Source organism: Hemicordylus capensis, chromosome 2, assembly GCF_027244095.1.
Source record: "Hemicordylus capensis ecotype Gifberg chromosome 2, rHemCap1.1.pri, whole genome shotgun sequence".
NCBI lineage: Eukaryota > Metazoa > Chordata > Lepidosauria > Squamata > Cordylidae > Hemicordylus > Hemicordylus capensis.
This window is the reverse complement of record NC_069658.1, coordinates 148,644,912-148,662,148: the sequence shown is the minus strand read 5'-3', so window position 1 is coordinate 148,662,148 and position 17,237 is coordinate 148,644,912. Positions and strand designations below refer to the sequence as shown.

General features: G+C 45.5%; 1 protein-coding gene across 2 annotated transcripts in view; it reads left to right on the top strand.

The window, feature by feature from the left end:
• The window catches only part of TEX15 (testis expressed 15, meiosis and synapsis associated), an 84,150-nt gene that overhangs the window by 9,802 nt on the left and 57,111 nt on the right, over window positions 1–17,237 (top strand). For both annotated transcript variants that reach the window (XM_053292159.1, XM_053292160.1), the window contains exon 3: window positions 6,784–6,949. In XM_053292159.1, coding sequence (XP_053148134.1) covers window positions 6,784–6,949 — 166 coding nt within the window. The remainder of the gene's footprint in view (window positions 1–6,783; window positions 6,950–17,237) is intronic.

The following is a 17,237-nucleotide window of genomic DNA, read 5'->3' as shown; positions in this document are numbered from 1 at the left end:
TTAATTGTTGACGTTTACACGTCTTTAAGGTTCCCCCCCATAAGGTATAATGGAGGTGTATCGCTTCACGTTGTGGGGAAAGGGATGGCCTAGAGTGGTGTGGGGTTGGTGGTAGTGCCCAAGGGGGGCAAGGAAGCTACCAGAATTTTTTCAAAGGATTTGGTTAGAGGGCTTTTTTTGGTGATTTGTTGAAGTTTACACATCTTTGAGGTTTTTCTCTGTAGGGAATCATGTCGGTTTCAGCAGCCCCATAACTGCACTTGGGGGGTGCTGGGGTGGCCCAGGGTGAGTGGTGGTGTAGTGAACAGAGGGCGCCGGTCACCTGTTGTTTCTAAGGTGTTCTGAGAGTAGATTCTCTGGTAGAAAATGAGATTTTCAATACAAACCATGAATCTACTCTCATTTGCTACCAGAGAATCTACACTCAGAACACCTCAGAAACAACAGAACCCTGTACCCCATGGGTTAGCATCCCATGGGAGTGGCTGGCACCCTATGTGCACTACGCCACCCCAGCACCCCCCAAGTGCACTTAAGGGGCTGCTGAAACCTTCATTATACCTTATGGGGAAAAACCTTAAAGATGCATAAACGTCAACAATTCACCAAAAATCAGCCCTTTGCCCAATTCCTCTGCAATTTGGGTGGTAGCCTCTACCCATTAGGCACTTAACTTAAACGGAGTAGTACCCCACTGCCTTGCGGGTGGGAGTGGGGTGTAGTTAGCACATAGCAGTTGACAGTTGGCGCTGTCGAAAAGACAGTCAACATGAATAGAAGAAATGAAGGTGTGTAATGAATCCTCATAAGGATTCATAATTGAGTGAAAGTTATTATACTAAAAAGAATCCGAACACTCGAAAAATAGTGACCACACATTTTGCTCAATAACTCCACTTCTATAAGGGCTAGAGCTTAGCTTTTTATTTTTAAATGAAAGCTGGGAATCTGGGGGAATTAATAGAACAGATCCAAAACCCAAATTGATTCAAATTGAATCAGCCACAATTCAGATCCGAATCGGATCTGGGTTGATTTGGATGGGTTAGATTTGGATCCTAATCGGGGCTGTTTCGATTCAGATACAAATCGAAACACAGAAAATCCAAATCATGCACCCCTAATCTGGGAAACATACCAGCAGGGATTCGAACCAGCAACCTCTTGCTTCCTAGGCAAGTTACTTCCTCGCTGTACCATTAGGTGGCTTGGGCATATAGAAATAGATGCAAAAAACTCCCTCACCTCTCTTCCCAACAGCTCCCTGAAAGGTTGCTTTTGGGGGTTGTAGGCACCTTGGGAACAAGTTGGGATGGGACAGGGGAAGATGATGGGACACAGGAAGACCTTATTAGGTATGTTTATTTCCAACATACTGTGTATTGGCAACATGCCCTTCACAATAAAAACCAGCTCCTGCAATAAAATAAGTCTTAAAGACAAAACACACAAATACATTATTTGCACAAATTGGAGGAGTGCTGTTCCAAAAAGAAGAGGAATGCCACTTCCTTTAAGGTCTTTGATAAAAACCATTGTTCCACAGGTGCAGTTTCCCTAACTCTTAAGGGCATGTCTACACTACACATTTTAAGCCAGATTCAAACCTGCTTAATCATCATGCTCCTTGACCACTCAGGCATTGGGAGCTGCAGTTCTTTGATGAAAGGGTTCTAATAAAGGCCTCTCAGCATTTGCACAAAATTGCAGTTCCCATTGTTTTTTTTGAGGATCAGGAGGCCTTAAATGATGAAAGCTGTTTCAAACTAGTTTAAATGTGTGGTCCATTCTCTTTTTGAATATGATCACCATAGCACAGCCCACCACATAACCCTTCTCATTCACTAGCCAAATTACTCTCCATCTCTCTTTAACAAGCCTCCATCAATTCAAGATATACTGTGGAAGGTAGACAAAATAGGTGAGTGATCCCTTTTTTAATGCAAATGCAGAAGACCTTAATGATGTCTGAATAAACAGAACAGAACTGTTAAGGAGGCAGGAGAGAACAATACGCAACTCAAAGGGGGGAAACATTCCTCTAGTCTTCAGAAGGGAACTATCAAATTTGGTTTAACAGGTTGAAAGATTTACTACAAATTAATTAGGAAAAGTAGGAATCCTTAAGACCAACAGTTGCTAAATGTTAAATATGTATTTGCAGTTATAAAAACTACAAAGCAAAGCTAGCGATCTACCATTTTAAGTCAATGGAAATGATTCATTTTTAGTGGGGGTGGGGGAGCAAAGCTGGTATATTTATTCATAGGGATAGAAGGAGCTTTTGAAAAGGATTTGTGCAATTGATATTTACTTAAGGAACATATCGCAAACACAGCAACTGCCTTGAGGGGTAGCTTGGGTTCTGAACATAAGAAAAACTCTCAAATACAAACAAGTTGAAGCACATACATTCAGGGCAGACAGGGAGACAAATTTCAAGGGTACAAGAAATATACTCATCACCACCACTCAAATGTTTTCCAGTCTTATATTAACAATGGAGTTTGTTTCTTTGCTGAACTGAACATCTTATTTTCAAGTCCATTCCTCACACAATGCAGGAGAAACTGTTCCTACAAGCACTGCAATGCTAAACAAAATGGCGATTCCTGCTCTTTTTGTCTTGCCTCTCTCAAAATAGACAGCCCTCCCCTCTGGCCACTCTTGATTGGCTGATAGGGTAGTCAATCCACATGATGCCTCCTATCAGGTCATTTCAAGGTCATTTCAATTTCTGCCCACTTTATGAAAACAAAGGCAGGCCTTTTCGTTGGCTGCTGCCTCATTAATGTTTAAATGAAGGGGGAATACTGTTCAGTCTTTTCAATAGGAGCTTGCTATAGCATGCACTCTATGTAAACATTGCTGGGCAGGCAAGCTGCAGGCAGGGAAGTGTAGAGGGCAGCCACACACAGGAGGCAGTGAGTTATAAAAAAAGATGGTGGCATTGAAATTTGGGTGGGTGCTGCCCACTTTGCCCTAAGTGAAGAGCCCCCACTGATGCTCTCCTGTTACCTTGTACTCTCACAAAAGGTTCCCCATGCCTTGTGAGCTTCCCAAGGCTCTACCCCTTAATACCTATTTGGATTGTCCTAGCAAACTTGCACACTCATCTGGATGCTGTTATTGGGCTAGTGCTTCTTCAAGGAACAATCCCCAGCTTCTGTCTGCATCCATAGCAGACACTGACATGATGGTTAACAGAGGCAGCTCTGGGGGTGAGCCAGCAAAGCTAGTGTCTGGGGAGGGACTTGGTTGTACAATCAGGAGTTGAGAACCCTGACAAATACCTTAAAGTTGTGGGGATGGTACCTTGTACCATCTCCACAATCAGTGGCTATTGCCTAAAAATGGAATTGAATGGGTGCATATTCAGACATGTCTTAGTCCTGCGTCCACTTCGAGGCAGGATAACTTACTTATCTCATCTGTGGGATAGCACAGCAACTACAAAGGATTGTGCTTATCTGTAACTGGTGGGAAGGTCTTGCTTCCAAACTGGAGGCTTAAGCCTTCTCAAGCTCATCACTCAGTTTACCACCTGGGATGTAAATATAACTAGATTTTCCTGTGTGATACCTCATGAAGGTTTTCCTACACTCATGGTTTGTATTTTCATCCACTTGGGAACCTCTCTTAATCTCTGGGACCTTGGGGCTTTTTCTATCCTAAAGAATGTGCCATGAGTCTCTAAAACACATGGATAGCAAGTGGATCCTATACCTTAGAAAGCTGTGTAGATAAAAACAAAAATAAAAATGAATAGTTATTTAGGAATTACAATTTAGAAGTTGCTGTGTGTGATTCATTTTTTGTCTCCTTGATCGTTAAGGAATACATGAGTTCTGTTAGCTAATGCTTATCTGTTTTGTAAATAAGCATTGATGAGAAGCCAACAGCCAAATTAGTTTAAATCAGTAAGTAAAACTTGGTCTTCTCCCTCCCTTTAGGCCTTCGTTGCCCTCAGAGGGTTGTCATGACACAGTGACAAGTAGCCCGTTGAAAGTGACCCCCATATTCATGCATCCCCTATCAGTGTTCCCTCTAACAGGTATTCCCAGATGTTGTTGACGACAACTCCCATAATCCCCAAACAAAAGCCATTGCAGCTGGGGATTCTGGGAGTTATAGTCAACAACACCTTGGACTCCCTGTTAGAGGGAACACTGCCCCCTATTCTTGTTATCTCTTTCCTAAAAAGCTGCCCAGAGACATAAGTTTGGGCGGGGCATACATTTAATAAATAAATAAATAAATAAAAGACCCTAGGTTCACCTTTGTTACAGCAGCCAGAGATCTTAAAAAGCAGCTTTTCCAAGGGTGAAGCAAAGGCATTTTACTGCCTCTCTGTAATGCTGCTAAGAAAAAGTTAGAGACTTCTGGTATAGCAGAACAGGGAGGATGTGTGAGATTCATTCTGGAGAAGCTACCTTCAGTGCCCATAATAATGAAGAAAAACTACTTCCTTAATGGAATTCTAAACTCTAATCAAAAGTGTTAAACCTGATCAGGGTGTTCCCATCAACCATTAAATTAATGAAGCTTTTGACCTCTCAGGCCAGATGAAGACCACAGAAGTTCCAAATACTAGAACAAATGACACCACCCCACACACCCCAATAGCTTAATCAAAGGTCCTGTTCTTATAATTTGGAACTTGAATTCCCTAATCTGAACAATAGACTCCAAACAAAGCAAGCCTCACCTCACAGAAAGGGCCTAACCCAATCAGTCCTGAGAAGACCTTTTATTGCCCCTTCCTCAGACATGTCCATCTTAATAGATCTGCCTTTATAGGACAAAGGGTTTCTTACAAATTCCTTTGTTCAACCAGCCTTCGTTTAGGGTATAAGAACAGGAGCCCTAAACATGGCAGTACGCCAGTCAGTCAGTCTTCCTGACAGCAACAAACCAGAGACTGTGTCCGGAAAAACTGTACCCAAGAATTTCTTCAAATAGGAAAAGCTATATCTAAGCACCAATCTGGCAACACTCTCTTTTTTGAACTGCTGCCTATTTCTTTTCTCTGCCTATATTTTTTCCAGTCCCAAGCCTCTTCTCATCACAAGAACGGAAACACAGGTGCAGCCTGTTGCCATTGCAACAATAAAGCTGCTGCAAGCTGCACTGAGCTTCTTTACCCAGAAGTATTCATTCATTCACTCACAATTTCTATCCCTTCCAAAAATGGCTCAGGGCGGTATAGGAGTAAAGTGAGGTCCTGGGAATATAATGAAGCTAAAGAAGCCCAGAGGCAAGAAGGTTGAAATGAAATAAGGGTGCAGGGTAGAAAATGGGCTGATACCAAGTACCTGAAGGAAAAGTAGGTCATTTAAAACAAGACAGGAGATAGGGCATTTAGGCAAAAAGCGGCTAATCAAAGAGGAGTATCTGAAGAAACATCACAACATAGAGTCAGGAGTGGCTAGGTTATGGAGAGAGTTAGGAGAGAGAATGGAGAGAGAAACAGCGGCTAAAGAAAGCATTTGCTAAGCCTGGATCCTGACGGGCATTCTGCCAGCTGTGGCTTGTTAGAAGTGTGTTTACTGACATGCTTCAAGGGATCTTTGAGCCAAAGGGCTAATCTTTGTGTCAAAACAGGGTAATACTACAAAGAGAATCCAGACAGGCTTTAATCAATGATACTGTTTATTGATAAATATTCACACAAAGCAAAAGGAAGTTAATAATATTAATCAATAGGGAATTAATATCAATCAATCAAACCAGATAGGGCAATTGTACACTTGAAACCATAGAGTTCTGGGGAATGGAACTATTAAGATTGTCAGGAAGTAGCAACACTGTATTCTGAGGAGGCTGGGGAACCCAGAGATGATGCAGCAAGAGGAAATGCCAGAGTTGACTGAACAAGTGAAGAGGGAGAGACCAGAGAGAAATATAGGAAAGAGAGAAGAGCAGCAAGACTTCTAATACTATAAATTGAGGCTAGGCTGGCAGGAGTGAATAGGCAAAAGAGGGAACTTGGAAAGAGGGGAGTGCTTGTGTCTGGCCAGAACAGGTTATCTGTACTGTGGAAAAGAGTTACACTGGTGAGCGGGGAAAGATGGATACAGAAAAGCTTTTCTTGGAGCAGAGGGTTTTAGATGAGGGAAAGGAAGAGGATTTCCTGTGGTGCTTCTGAAAGGAAGAGAAAGAGGAGAGGCGGGATTTGGAACACTTGACTATGATTGCCCATATAGAAGATGAACATCTATTCTTGTCTTCACTGTCTAGTTGGCTCAGTTAACTTGTTTGCATACTAGCACAGAGCATGCACCCCTGTGCAAAACTGTCCCTCACAGACTAAAGCCTGAGTGAGTGGAGAGCCGCAGGGACTTACAGGCACTGCCAGGCCAACCAGTACACTACATGAGACTCTTTAGCTCTGATCCTATTAGTTACAGGATAGAACGGATAGATAGATAGATAGACAGATAATATTCCCTTCCCTCATAGAATTGATTATTGCATTCCACCACATCAGCTCTGCATCAGGGGCTTCACAGACACAAGCGTAATACAATGTGCATATTATTTCAGCTAGCAATGAACTAATTTCCAAGAAGTCCTAATTAATTAAAGGTTTTCTGCTTTGAGTCATGTTTTTTCTCCTTATATGTCTACCTTGATAAGATTATTCTTTGAAAAAATCAACTGACTGTATCATAGAGTTTTGTGCTTTCCAATAGTTGTATTGGCTATAATTGGTTATTTGCCATGATCAGAATTCTAATAGAATGTTATTACACTTGCTTGCTTTTTTCTATTTGTGTTTAGATTTTCTAATGAAGTGTTCCACTAATCAGAGGGACTACAATGAGATTAGACAACGACTGAGTCAAAGTTGCCTTGACACAGAATGTGATTTGGAGTCTTTGTGGCATTTTGATAAAATAGAAATGGTTCACAATAAAGATCTGGAAGAGGAATTTATTACAAAGAGGTGAATTATTTTTACATAAAGAGTGATTAATTCTTTTAACAAATCCACATTTGTATCCTGCCTTTCCTTCTAGGAGCTCATGGTGGTATTGGGGGTTCTCTCACATCCTTGCTATAGCCCTGTGAGGTAGGTTAAGTGGAGAAATTGCAGCTTTGGGCAAGTCAGATGGAACTCAGTGTTTGAGTGGGGACTTGAACGTGTGTGTCTCCTACTCAATCACTCTTACTTAGTATACATATTAAAACTATAGGAACTTTGCATCAAAAATTAAAAGCACACAAAACTAGCAATCCTGGTCAGAGTTGAGCACAGACCCTGGTTTAGCCCTGGTCTGCTCCATTTATGTAATTGTTCTCTTAATCCTAAACTACACCTACCCGGATCCAGTCAGTTCCTATTCACTTTCCTCATTATTCCAGACCCCTTCTCCAATTCTGAATTGCACATGCTCCTCTCCTATTCACCATGAAAGTAACACATTAACAAATATCTGTCCATCTGCCTCTTTGATATTGGAACATTTAGTAGTTTGCCAGATAAATGTGTATTGCATTATTTTTCTATTTTAGAAGCAGATAACAGCTCAATTTATGAGCCCAGGCCTTTACTTTTGGGGTATAAGAATGCCATATTTGCTTTGAGGTGGCATGCCATTTGCCCAGATAGTATGTGCAGTTACACCGCTATTCTTAAGGCTTGGGGCCTGAAGAGGTTTTTTTAGGTAATATGTGCTCAAGTCTTTTCTGCAAGGGAAGGCAGACATGTACACACACACACTCCTGGGTCAGTGACATAGTTAGTTTTTGTTTTCCTTGTTTAATAATACAGATAAGCAATCACTTTGGTCAGATTAGTCTGTTATTGTACACAAACTCTCAAGTTTCATAGAGCTGTTCTTAATGAGCCATATTATGCAACAGAGCTTTGTTCAGTATCAGTAATGTTCATTTCTTTGGATTTTTAAATCACACCCAGACAATTCACAGCATGTAACGTTATACAAAAAACAACCAGTTCAAATAAAATTGGTGAAACTTGGCAACTATTAAAACACCATCCACATGCCATCACCACCCCAACAGCTAGGGAAAAAAATCCAAATTTTTAAAAAATGCATAGACAAAAAATATTTTACGTGTTTGATCTTGGAAACAAAAAAAAATTCTACAGCTGAGGTGCAGTCGTCCTATTGGTTGTGTGCTGATGCTGCAGGATTCAAGTAGCAGCCAGGATTGCTGGCCCATGAAATTCAGTGGCATTAGGGACTGAATTGTTTTATGCTACACTATCCCTCCATTCTGTGCTGAAAAGTAGAAAGTATTATAACACTTTCTTAGAGAGCTAGCTGTAGAATCTATGCTAGATTTTCATCTGGCATTCTGCAACTTGAACATTTAATGAGAGAGAGAGAGAGTGTGTGTGTGTGTGTGTGTATACAGGTGAAACTCGGAAAATTAGAATATCATGCAAAAGTCCATTAATTTCAGTAATGCAAATTAAAAGGTGAAACTGATATATGAGACAGACGCATTACATGCAAAGCGAGATAAGTCAAGCCTTAATTTGTTATAATTGTGATGATCATGGCGTACAGCTCATGAAAACCCCAAATCCACAATCTCAGAAAATTAGAATATTACATGGAACCAAGAAGACAAGGATTGAAGAATAGAACAATATCGGACCTCTGAAAAGTATAAGCATGCATATGTATTCAGTACTTGGTTTGGGCCCCTTTTGCAGCAATTACTCTCTCAATGCGGTGTGGCATGGATGCTATCAGCCTGTGGCACTGATGAGGTATTATGGAAGACCAGGATGCTTCATTAGCAGCCTTCAGCTCTTCTGCATTGTTTGGTCTCATGTCTCTCATCCTTCTCTTGGCAATGTCCCATAGATTCTCTATGGGGTCAGGTCAGGCGAGTTTGCTGGCCAATCAAGCACAGTACACTGTATACTTTTCAGAGGTCCGATATTGTTCTATTCTACAATCCTTGTCTTCTTGGTTCCATGTAATATTCTAATTTTCTGGGATTGTGGATTTGGGGTTTTCATGAGCTGTACGCCATGATCATCACAATTATAACAAATTAAGGCTTGACTTATCTCACTTTGCATGTAATGCGTCTTTCTCATATATCAGTTTCACCTTTTAATTTGCATTACTGAAATTAATGGACTTTTGCACTATATCTATCGATCTATCGATCTATCTTCTTCTTCGTGGTCTTCTGTGCATTCACACTTGGGTTATGCGCCTGCGCAGAGCCAGATTTCAGAACCTTCCATAGCCTCACCAAATACGGAAAAAAGAGCGGGAAGACATACTCCCTCTGTAGGATTATCCACCTTCTACCTCAGTCTTTCGTCGACCGCCTCCAGAGCGAGTTCTACGAGCTTTCATCTGCCTTCACCTAGTGAATATAAACTTAAATTCTTTTCCTGTTTTGATTTCCCATTGTTTATTCTACTCTTTTTCCTCCCTCTTTATACTTCTAGCCATTCGTTTCGCATTTTTGTTTCTTGCGGTACACGCCCCCCGCTCCGCCCTTCCCTCCTACCTTGTGGTGGGCCTGGTGGTCGCTGCTTCTTATGGCCGCAGCTATTAAAACATCTTTCAAGCGTTGTGAGGCCTGTGTGGCAACGATCTGCACTACAGACGGCCACTCGAAGTATCTTCCGTGCTTGGGGGAAACCCACAGGGTGGATACTTGCCCGAACTGTTGGGGCTTTACAAAGCAAGCCTGTCGTAATAGGGCGTCCCGATTAGGAGCCCTGATGTGGGAGCGGGCTCTCCAGGCAAGTTCGCTTGCTGCTGGGGGTAGCCCAAAGACTGGGCAGCAACCCTCATCGGCGGGGACAAGGTCTTTGCTGGCTCTCTCTCCTGGTGCTGTGATGGAACCGGCACAACAACTGGCAGCTCCGACGACTGTCACGCTGGAAACTGTACCTGCACCCTTGCAGCCATCGCCGCCTTCGGGCTTACAAGCCGTGCCTCAGGGAGAGAGAGAGAGGGCCCCGCTGTCGGTACCAAGCACGGGGGCAGCCTCAGCAGTAAGCTCGAGTATGGTGCTGCCGAGTAAAGGGCCACCAATGGACTCGATGTCGGGGCCAGCAACAACTCTGATGGGTCTGTCGGCCCCACCCTTGACCCCAAAGCTACCGAGTGCGATTCCGAAGGAGGGGCGTGGGATCGGTGCTCTAGTGCTGGGGATGGATGGGGCTGCTTCTAGTTCTCAGGAGCGTTTGCAAAAAAAGAGAAAGAAAAAGTCGAAGCAGCCTGTTGGTTCTGAAGGCAAAGGAGGCACTAACGAACAAGGGGAGGAGCACAAACCCAGGAAGCACAAGTGAAAGGAGAAGCACATTCCTCGGTCCCCATCTCCCGACCCGATACGCTTGTCGCCTATTGACTCAGATTGTGTGGTCTCCTTGGACTTGGAGCCCCCACTAGACCCGGACTCCTCGTCGGAGGAGCAGGCTGACCCGTACCTACCAGGGTCCTCTGATCCCTCCTCTGATGAGTCTCCTCCCTGTCCTGATGTGCCGGACAGGCGTTACCACCAGCCATATGGAGCAATGCTGCCTCGCTGGGACTGTGGGTTACAGTTTGGCAGGCATGAGCGCCCCCCTCACTGGCTGTTTATTACGCAGACGTGGAACCGGACAATTATTGTGTGCAGCCACTTCGCTACCGTCCTTACGCTGAACCACTGGGTGTCTGTCCAGTCTATGAGGGACGGAGGAGTAAGAAAAGATCGTGCTCAGGGTCGAGATCTGGGTCTTCGCACAGCCCTAGCGATCGCCGCCGGAAGCAGAAGAAGAGGCACCCGGCGAAGCCCATTCCTGTGCCCGTAGCCCCTGGGGGTGCCCCGTCTGTACCAGCAGTTGTGGTGACCGTGCCTCCACCACTGCCACCGGCTGCGCCCATCACCCCACTTGAGGTGGTAGTGGAGGCAGTAACCTTGCAACCTATGGAACCTCCAGGTACCCCGGATGGGGATGGAGGGAATGGTGACACAGAACTCCCGGGACCAGAACAGCCGGAAGGCTCTTCCTCCGCTGAGCTGAAGAACTATACGGAGCAGTTGCTCTGCATGGCTAACTCTTTGGGTCTGGACCTTACGGACTCTGGCCCGCAGGCGCTGGACTCTTTGAGTTAATTCAGCTGCAGACGGCGTAAGTGGTAGCTCTTCCTTTGATCCCGACTGTCGCCCAAATTATCAAAGCCGCTTGGGAGAAGCCAGTGTCGGTTTCTGCGACCTCTAAGAAACTAGAGGGCATGTATAAAGTGAAGCAGCAGGACACACAATACCTTAACAAGCATCCTATCCCTAATTCAGTGGTGGTGGAATCAGCCCAGTAGAGGTCCAAGCAGCATCTACTGTCAGCGCCCTCGGATAGGGAGAGCAGAAAGATAGATGCGGTGGGGCGACGGCTGTATTCTACCTCCAGCCCTCTGCTTAGGGTGACGAATCATCGGGCCTTTTGGGCGAGATATCAGCACTTCATCTTAGAGAAGCTTGTCACTTTCCTTGGCCAGCTCCAGAGGGACCAGAGAGAGGCTGCCACAACCCTGTTGCAAGAAGGCTCTCGGGTGGCAAAGCAGCAACTTGCACATGGTGGGGCTAGAGTCTTGGCTACGGCGGTAGCCCTCAGGAGGTATGCTTGGCTCCGTGCCACGTCACTTTCTCAGGAGGCCCACTCCTGTATTGAGGACCTGCCGTTTGATGGGGAAGCCCTCTTTGGCCAGCAAACTGATGATACCCTAGAAAGAGTGCAAAAGCTCTAATCTACGGCGCAGTCTATGGGTATATTGTATTCTGCCTCATCCTCTTCGTCAATGCCACCCAAGTGGCGTTATTGGTAGCGCCAAGGTCAATACAAGCCCTCGGGTTATCAGTTGGGCTACCAGTCTAACGACTCCTTTCGAAACCAGAGCAAGTATCAGCAGCGTAGAGGCGGGGGAACAGGCACCTACAAGTCACGGTTTCCTAAGCCCAAGTCCTCGTACTCTAAGAGCAGTGACTCTGGGGTGAACAGGCTGTTGGGCCACTACAACGCATGGGCAGCCATTACCTCGGACACTTGGGTCTTGGCCAGTATTCAAAATTGCTACCATATAGAATTCCTTTTCTTACCGCCTTTTTCCGGGATAAAGATGACCAGGCCTTCCCCTCATTTATTGGAGGAGATCAAAACCTTGTTATCAAAAGGGGCCATCGAGGAGGTCTATCAGGGCCAAGGAAGGGGCTTTTACTCAAGGTACTTTACCATCCCCAAACGGGATGGAGGTCTAAGGCCTATCCTGGACCTACGAGGGGTCAATTCGTTTATACAATATCGGAGATTTCAGATGTTCACGATCCAAACTATCCTCCGCCTTCTGTTGAGGAAGGTGTGGTTCGCTTCCATCAATCTCAAAGAGCATACTTCCACCTGTCCATTGTGCACTATCATCGTCAGTACCTGCGGTTTCGTGTGGATGGTCATACTTACCAATACAGAGTCCTCCCGTTTGGGTTGGTGTCCGTCCCACGCGTCTTCACAAAGTGTATGGTGGTGGTGGCGGCACACCTCAGACTGCAGGGGGTGATGGTCTTTGTGTACATCGACGATTGGCTGCTGGTGGCCTGCTTCCGTGAGTGTCTTAGGGGTCATGTGCACTTCACCCTTCATCTGCTGCAGTCTCTGGGTTTGGAAGGGAACTTTGCGAAGTCAAAGCTCAAACTGTCACGAAGGATAGAATTTCTAGGCACTCTTTTGGATTCAGAGAGGGAAAGAGCGTACCTGGCCTGTCACAGGGTGGTCAGCCTCAGGAACTCAGCACAGAAGTTTTGTCATCTGAGATCCCACACAGCCAGGTCAGTTCAAAGACTTCTCGGCCACATGGCTTCCACTACAGCTGTGCTGCCGCTGGCCCGCTTCCAAATGCGTCGCCTTCAGGCCTGGTTTCTAGACAATTTCAACCTGCACTACCATCATCTGGACAAGTGTCTGTGGCCCCCACGGGAGAGTCGTGCATCGGTACTGTGGTGGATGAGTTTGGCTCACCTGACAGAGGGGGTGCCATTTCAGCAACCTTCCCCGAGGTTGGTTATTACAACAGGTCCACCTCAGGTTGTGGGGCCCATTTCGAGGATCTTATGGTGGCTGGCCTTTGGGCTCCTCCACTCAAGGGCCAGAACATAAACTATCTCGAGTTAATGGCCATTTTCTTCGCATTGAGAGCCTTTCGTCAGTGGATAGAGGGACAACCGGTGCTCGTATTGACGGACAATACAAACGCCCGCTCGTACCTGAACCGGCAAGGCGGGACGGTTTCTTGGAGTTTAATGTACTTAGCTCCAGACACTTGGACCTGGTGCACCCGCAGGAGGATCTGGCCCACGGCTGTGCATATAGAGGATGTCTCCAACTCACTGCCAGACACCCTCAGTCGGCAGATGGAGAGCCCTCACAAATGGTCCCTGGATTGGAGGGTGCTTTCAGTTGTGTTCCTGAGATGGGGAACGCCCTCTCTGGACCTATTTGCATCAGCAGCCAACCGGAAGTGCAATCGCTACTGCAGCAGGGCAGGTGTGGGCCAGCAGTCTCTGGGAGATGCCTTCTTCCGTCACTAGGGCCGGGACTTTGTGTATGCGTCTGTGGATCCTGGTCAGTTGACCAACCTATCAGTCAAAAATCTGAATCACAGAAAAGCTGGAACATCCATTCGTGTGTCTGTAGTAAACTCAAGAGACTTACCAACTATAATAGTATGATGTTCAGATTCAATTTGGAAGTAATTTGCAAATAAACAAAGAAAGGGACAAGAAAAAAACACATGATGTGTCGATCCACAACATCATTGTAATCTTCTGCATCTTCATAAATGCGCTCAAGTTTTCAAACAATATCTTCCCTGGAGGTTATTCACACATGGCTTTATGCCTCAGGGTATCTGAAGACCTAATCTGCTTCGCAGCAGATTCACAAGATGTTTAATTCGGGGCATTAAATGGACATGTCACATAGTGTCGGCTCTTCTCTGCTATCCCTGACAGATCTTTTTCCTGTGTGTTCTCACCAACTGGTTCTGGGTTTTTCTTCCAACCAATCCTCACAGAAGAGGAGGTGAGAGAGCTTTTCTTTTATTTTGTTAGTGTGACAGCATTGTGGAAGAACAGCATGATGAGTTACCAAGGGATCAGACCAGAATGCTTAACCCTAGCCTGCCGAATCAGACCCAAATCTTTGCTGATTTTTAGAATGAACTTGCCTTTGTGAGTGAATGCCTTCATCACCTCAAGTCTCCCCACACACACCCTCAGAGGTTGGGAAGTTTAAAGTAGATATTGCTTTCTTTGTCACTAAGAAAAATGCAGGTGAATCAGCTTTAAAAAAAAAAGGAGGGGGGAGGGCTCAGGTTACATCAAGCTGTGGTTTCCAGTCTGCATATCTAAAGCCTATGTTAAGACCCATATTATGCAGTTTGTGCTTGCATTTAACTTAGGAATTTCTCCCCCTCCCAAATTCCTCCACAGAATTTCACCAATCTGCTAAAACCCACCCCCAGCGCTTGCCATTGCAAATACTCAAGAGTAGAACATACTCAACAGCTGCCAAATTCCCCTTCAATGAGTTTTGAAAAACGCCACTCCCCACATCAAGGGAAAGTGGTGGGGCATAACATGCTTTTTTCAAAAGCCACTGGAATAGAGGATTATTTTAAGTCCGACATAAATTGGGCTAAGCCACAATGTGCAGACTTGATTCGGGTGTGTGTGTGTGACAGAGTTCTCTCTGTACTGGCCCCTGATAAGGGACTTCGAAGTAAAGGCAGCTGATATGTGGAATTGCGCACTCCATCCCGAAGGAGATTTGAACCTAAAGCATCCTGTAGCACTCATCTGATCTTTGTGATTTCACCTCAATCCAGCCCACAACACATGTAGAGGAGAGAATGTCAAGATGTAGATGGGAACCCTTCACAGTAAAGTTAACTTGAAATTAAGGACATAGAGTTTGACAGTCAAAAAGGCAGGAAGAAAGTCAGTCTTCTGAGATCTGAGAGCTTCTGTCTGATGTACCTAGGAATGTAGAATCTAATTCCGAAAATATAACTTGAATAAATGAGAGTTAACAATAATACTGTGATTCTATAGGGAAGCTGCAGAAGATTCCTGTACTGAGCAGGGGGGTGGTTTAGAAGACCTGCCTCCAAGATCCCTTACAACTCTAAAATTAATTAATTAATTAATTAATAACTTAATAATGTTCTAAATAAGTTATTTCACAAACCTGAAATCTGATTTAGCTATGGTGGTACAAGCAATGGCATGTGCCTCTTTGGTTATATGTTTCCATCGTGTGATCAGAAGGTACACAATGCACCAGGTTTGCTGAAGCTATGCAGGTCTTCCATCTGCTCGCTGCCTTGAATACTGTGATGGAAGAAATGCAGGTTATAAATGTAGGCCCACATCCCAAGAAAGAGTTGGTGCAGCTCTGTTGCATTCCAGGCTAAGGCTGCAGGAGGGGCAGTGATCTCCACTTCATTTCATAGCTGCCTGTACTAGAAAGGCTCAAGGACATATTTTTGGGTAGAGTAGGCTGCTGTGAAAGGAAGGGGAGATGGTTGTCTCATCCACTCTGATGCAGTCTGGAACACAGCATTGCGGCACTGGCACTTAGTCAGAATGTCAGCCATAGTTAAAGATAGTTCCATCATGTTCCTGGGAAGTGGCTGATCTAAGAAAAGTCACGTACAAGGATATCCCAGGTTTTTGTGTGATCTCGTTTTTGACTAATCAATTGCCTTTAGCAAGTTTATCAATAGTCTTATACCTTCCTCATTTTCACCAGAGCTGTGTTGCTACTCCAGCACCATTAGATGCTAATCCAGCGTTCAGGCCATGATTATTGTGCTACGAAGGAAACAGGCAGTATCTGATCTTTAGCGCTCTGTCAGCAATTTTTTTTTAGAATCAGTGTTACAAGGAAATGGCCAAATATGACAGTTAGCCATATGTATTGCAGGAGACTTTTGCACAATCAGTTTTGAAAATCTCTGTGACTTTGCACAGCTATGTGATCTTGCACCATTGGAACTTTGTTCATTGGGATGTCAGTCATGGTTTTTATTGGATCTTTTTTGCAAGCTGCCTTAAGTGCCTTCATTTTAAAGATGGAATAGAAGTCTTTAAAAACTGTGTACCAGGGAGCTGAATCCAGAAAGCAGGGAGAAGCCAACCTCTACAGGCTTCCAGCAGGAATCTGATCTCCTCAGTAGAAAACAGTCCTGCTGAGTTCCCAAAATCTGCTCTTCAGTTTAAAGATTGCAGCAGTAAGAGGGCTCAGGGGCGTAGCTAGCCCGGTGGCGGCCCATGTGTGGCCGCGGCGGGCGCCCCGATAGCCCCGCCCTCTGCATCTGACATCAGATGCAGGGGATAGCCACGCCCCCCATGTCTGACGTCAGACGCGGGGGGCGTGGTCTGGCTCCCGAACGGAGCCTCGAGGCTTCGTTCGGGAGAAGCAACTTAACTGCTGAAAGGGACGTGCAGCCCCTTCGGCAGTTAGACAAAGGCTGGTGCTGCGTTCGCAGCGCAGCCCAGGAGTTGCTCTTTCCTGTGGGGAAGAGCTGCTTCTGGGCTGTGTTGTGAATGCAGCACCAGTCTTAGCTCCTGAAGGGGCCGCACGGCCCCTTCAGGAGCTAGTTAGGCTGGCACTGCGTTTGCAGCACCAGTTCCTGGCTGGCACTGCGAACGCAGCGCCAGCCTTTGTTTAGCTCCCGAAGGGGCCGCGCGGCCCCCGCTTGGGAGCTAAACTACCGACGTCAGACGCGGGGGGCATGTCAGGGCCGCGAATGGCGGCTCCTGATTGAGCACGGCTCGGGTTCTTTGAACCCGTTCACCCAATTATAGCTACGCCCCGAGAGGGTTTGCAATCTTTAATCTCCACCAGCATCCTTGGGTGACTTGCAGGTGTACCTTTTGTTTTTTCTGCCAGAAACTTACGAAGATGCAAGTGGCTTAGGTGGTTAGTGAGGTGGTGGAACTATGAGTTCTTGTTGCTTGCTTGAGGACCCCTGGACTGAGGTGCAAGTGAGTCAGGCATCTGTTTTCACTTCTGAGTACTCTCACTTGTTCTGACAAAGCCTCTGAAATCCCGGAGGCAAACTCCTGCTGACCCTCATCTGTAGAGGTCTCTCTTGTGTGTTGGAATCACAGGGTTAACTTGTAATGCCAAACCTCAGACTTGTACACTCCCTCTTTCCCCCCACCCCCCATGCTTGCTTACTCTGCTTACT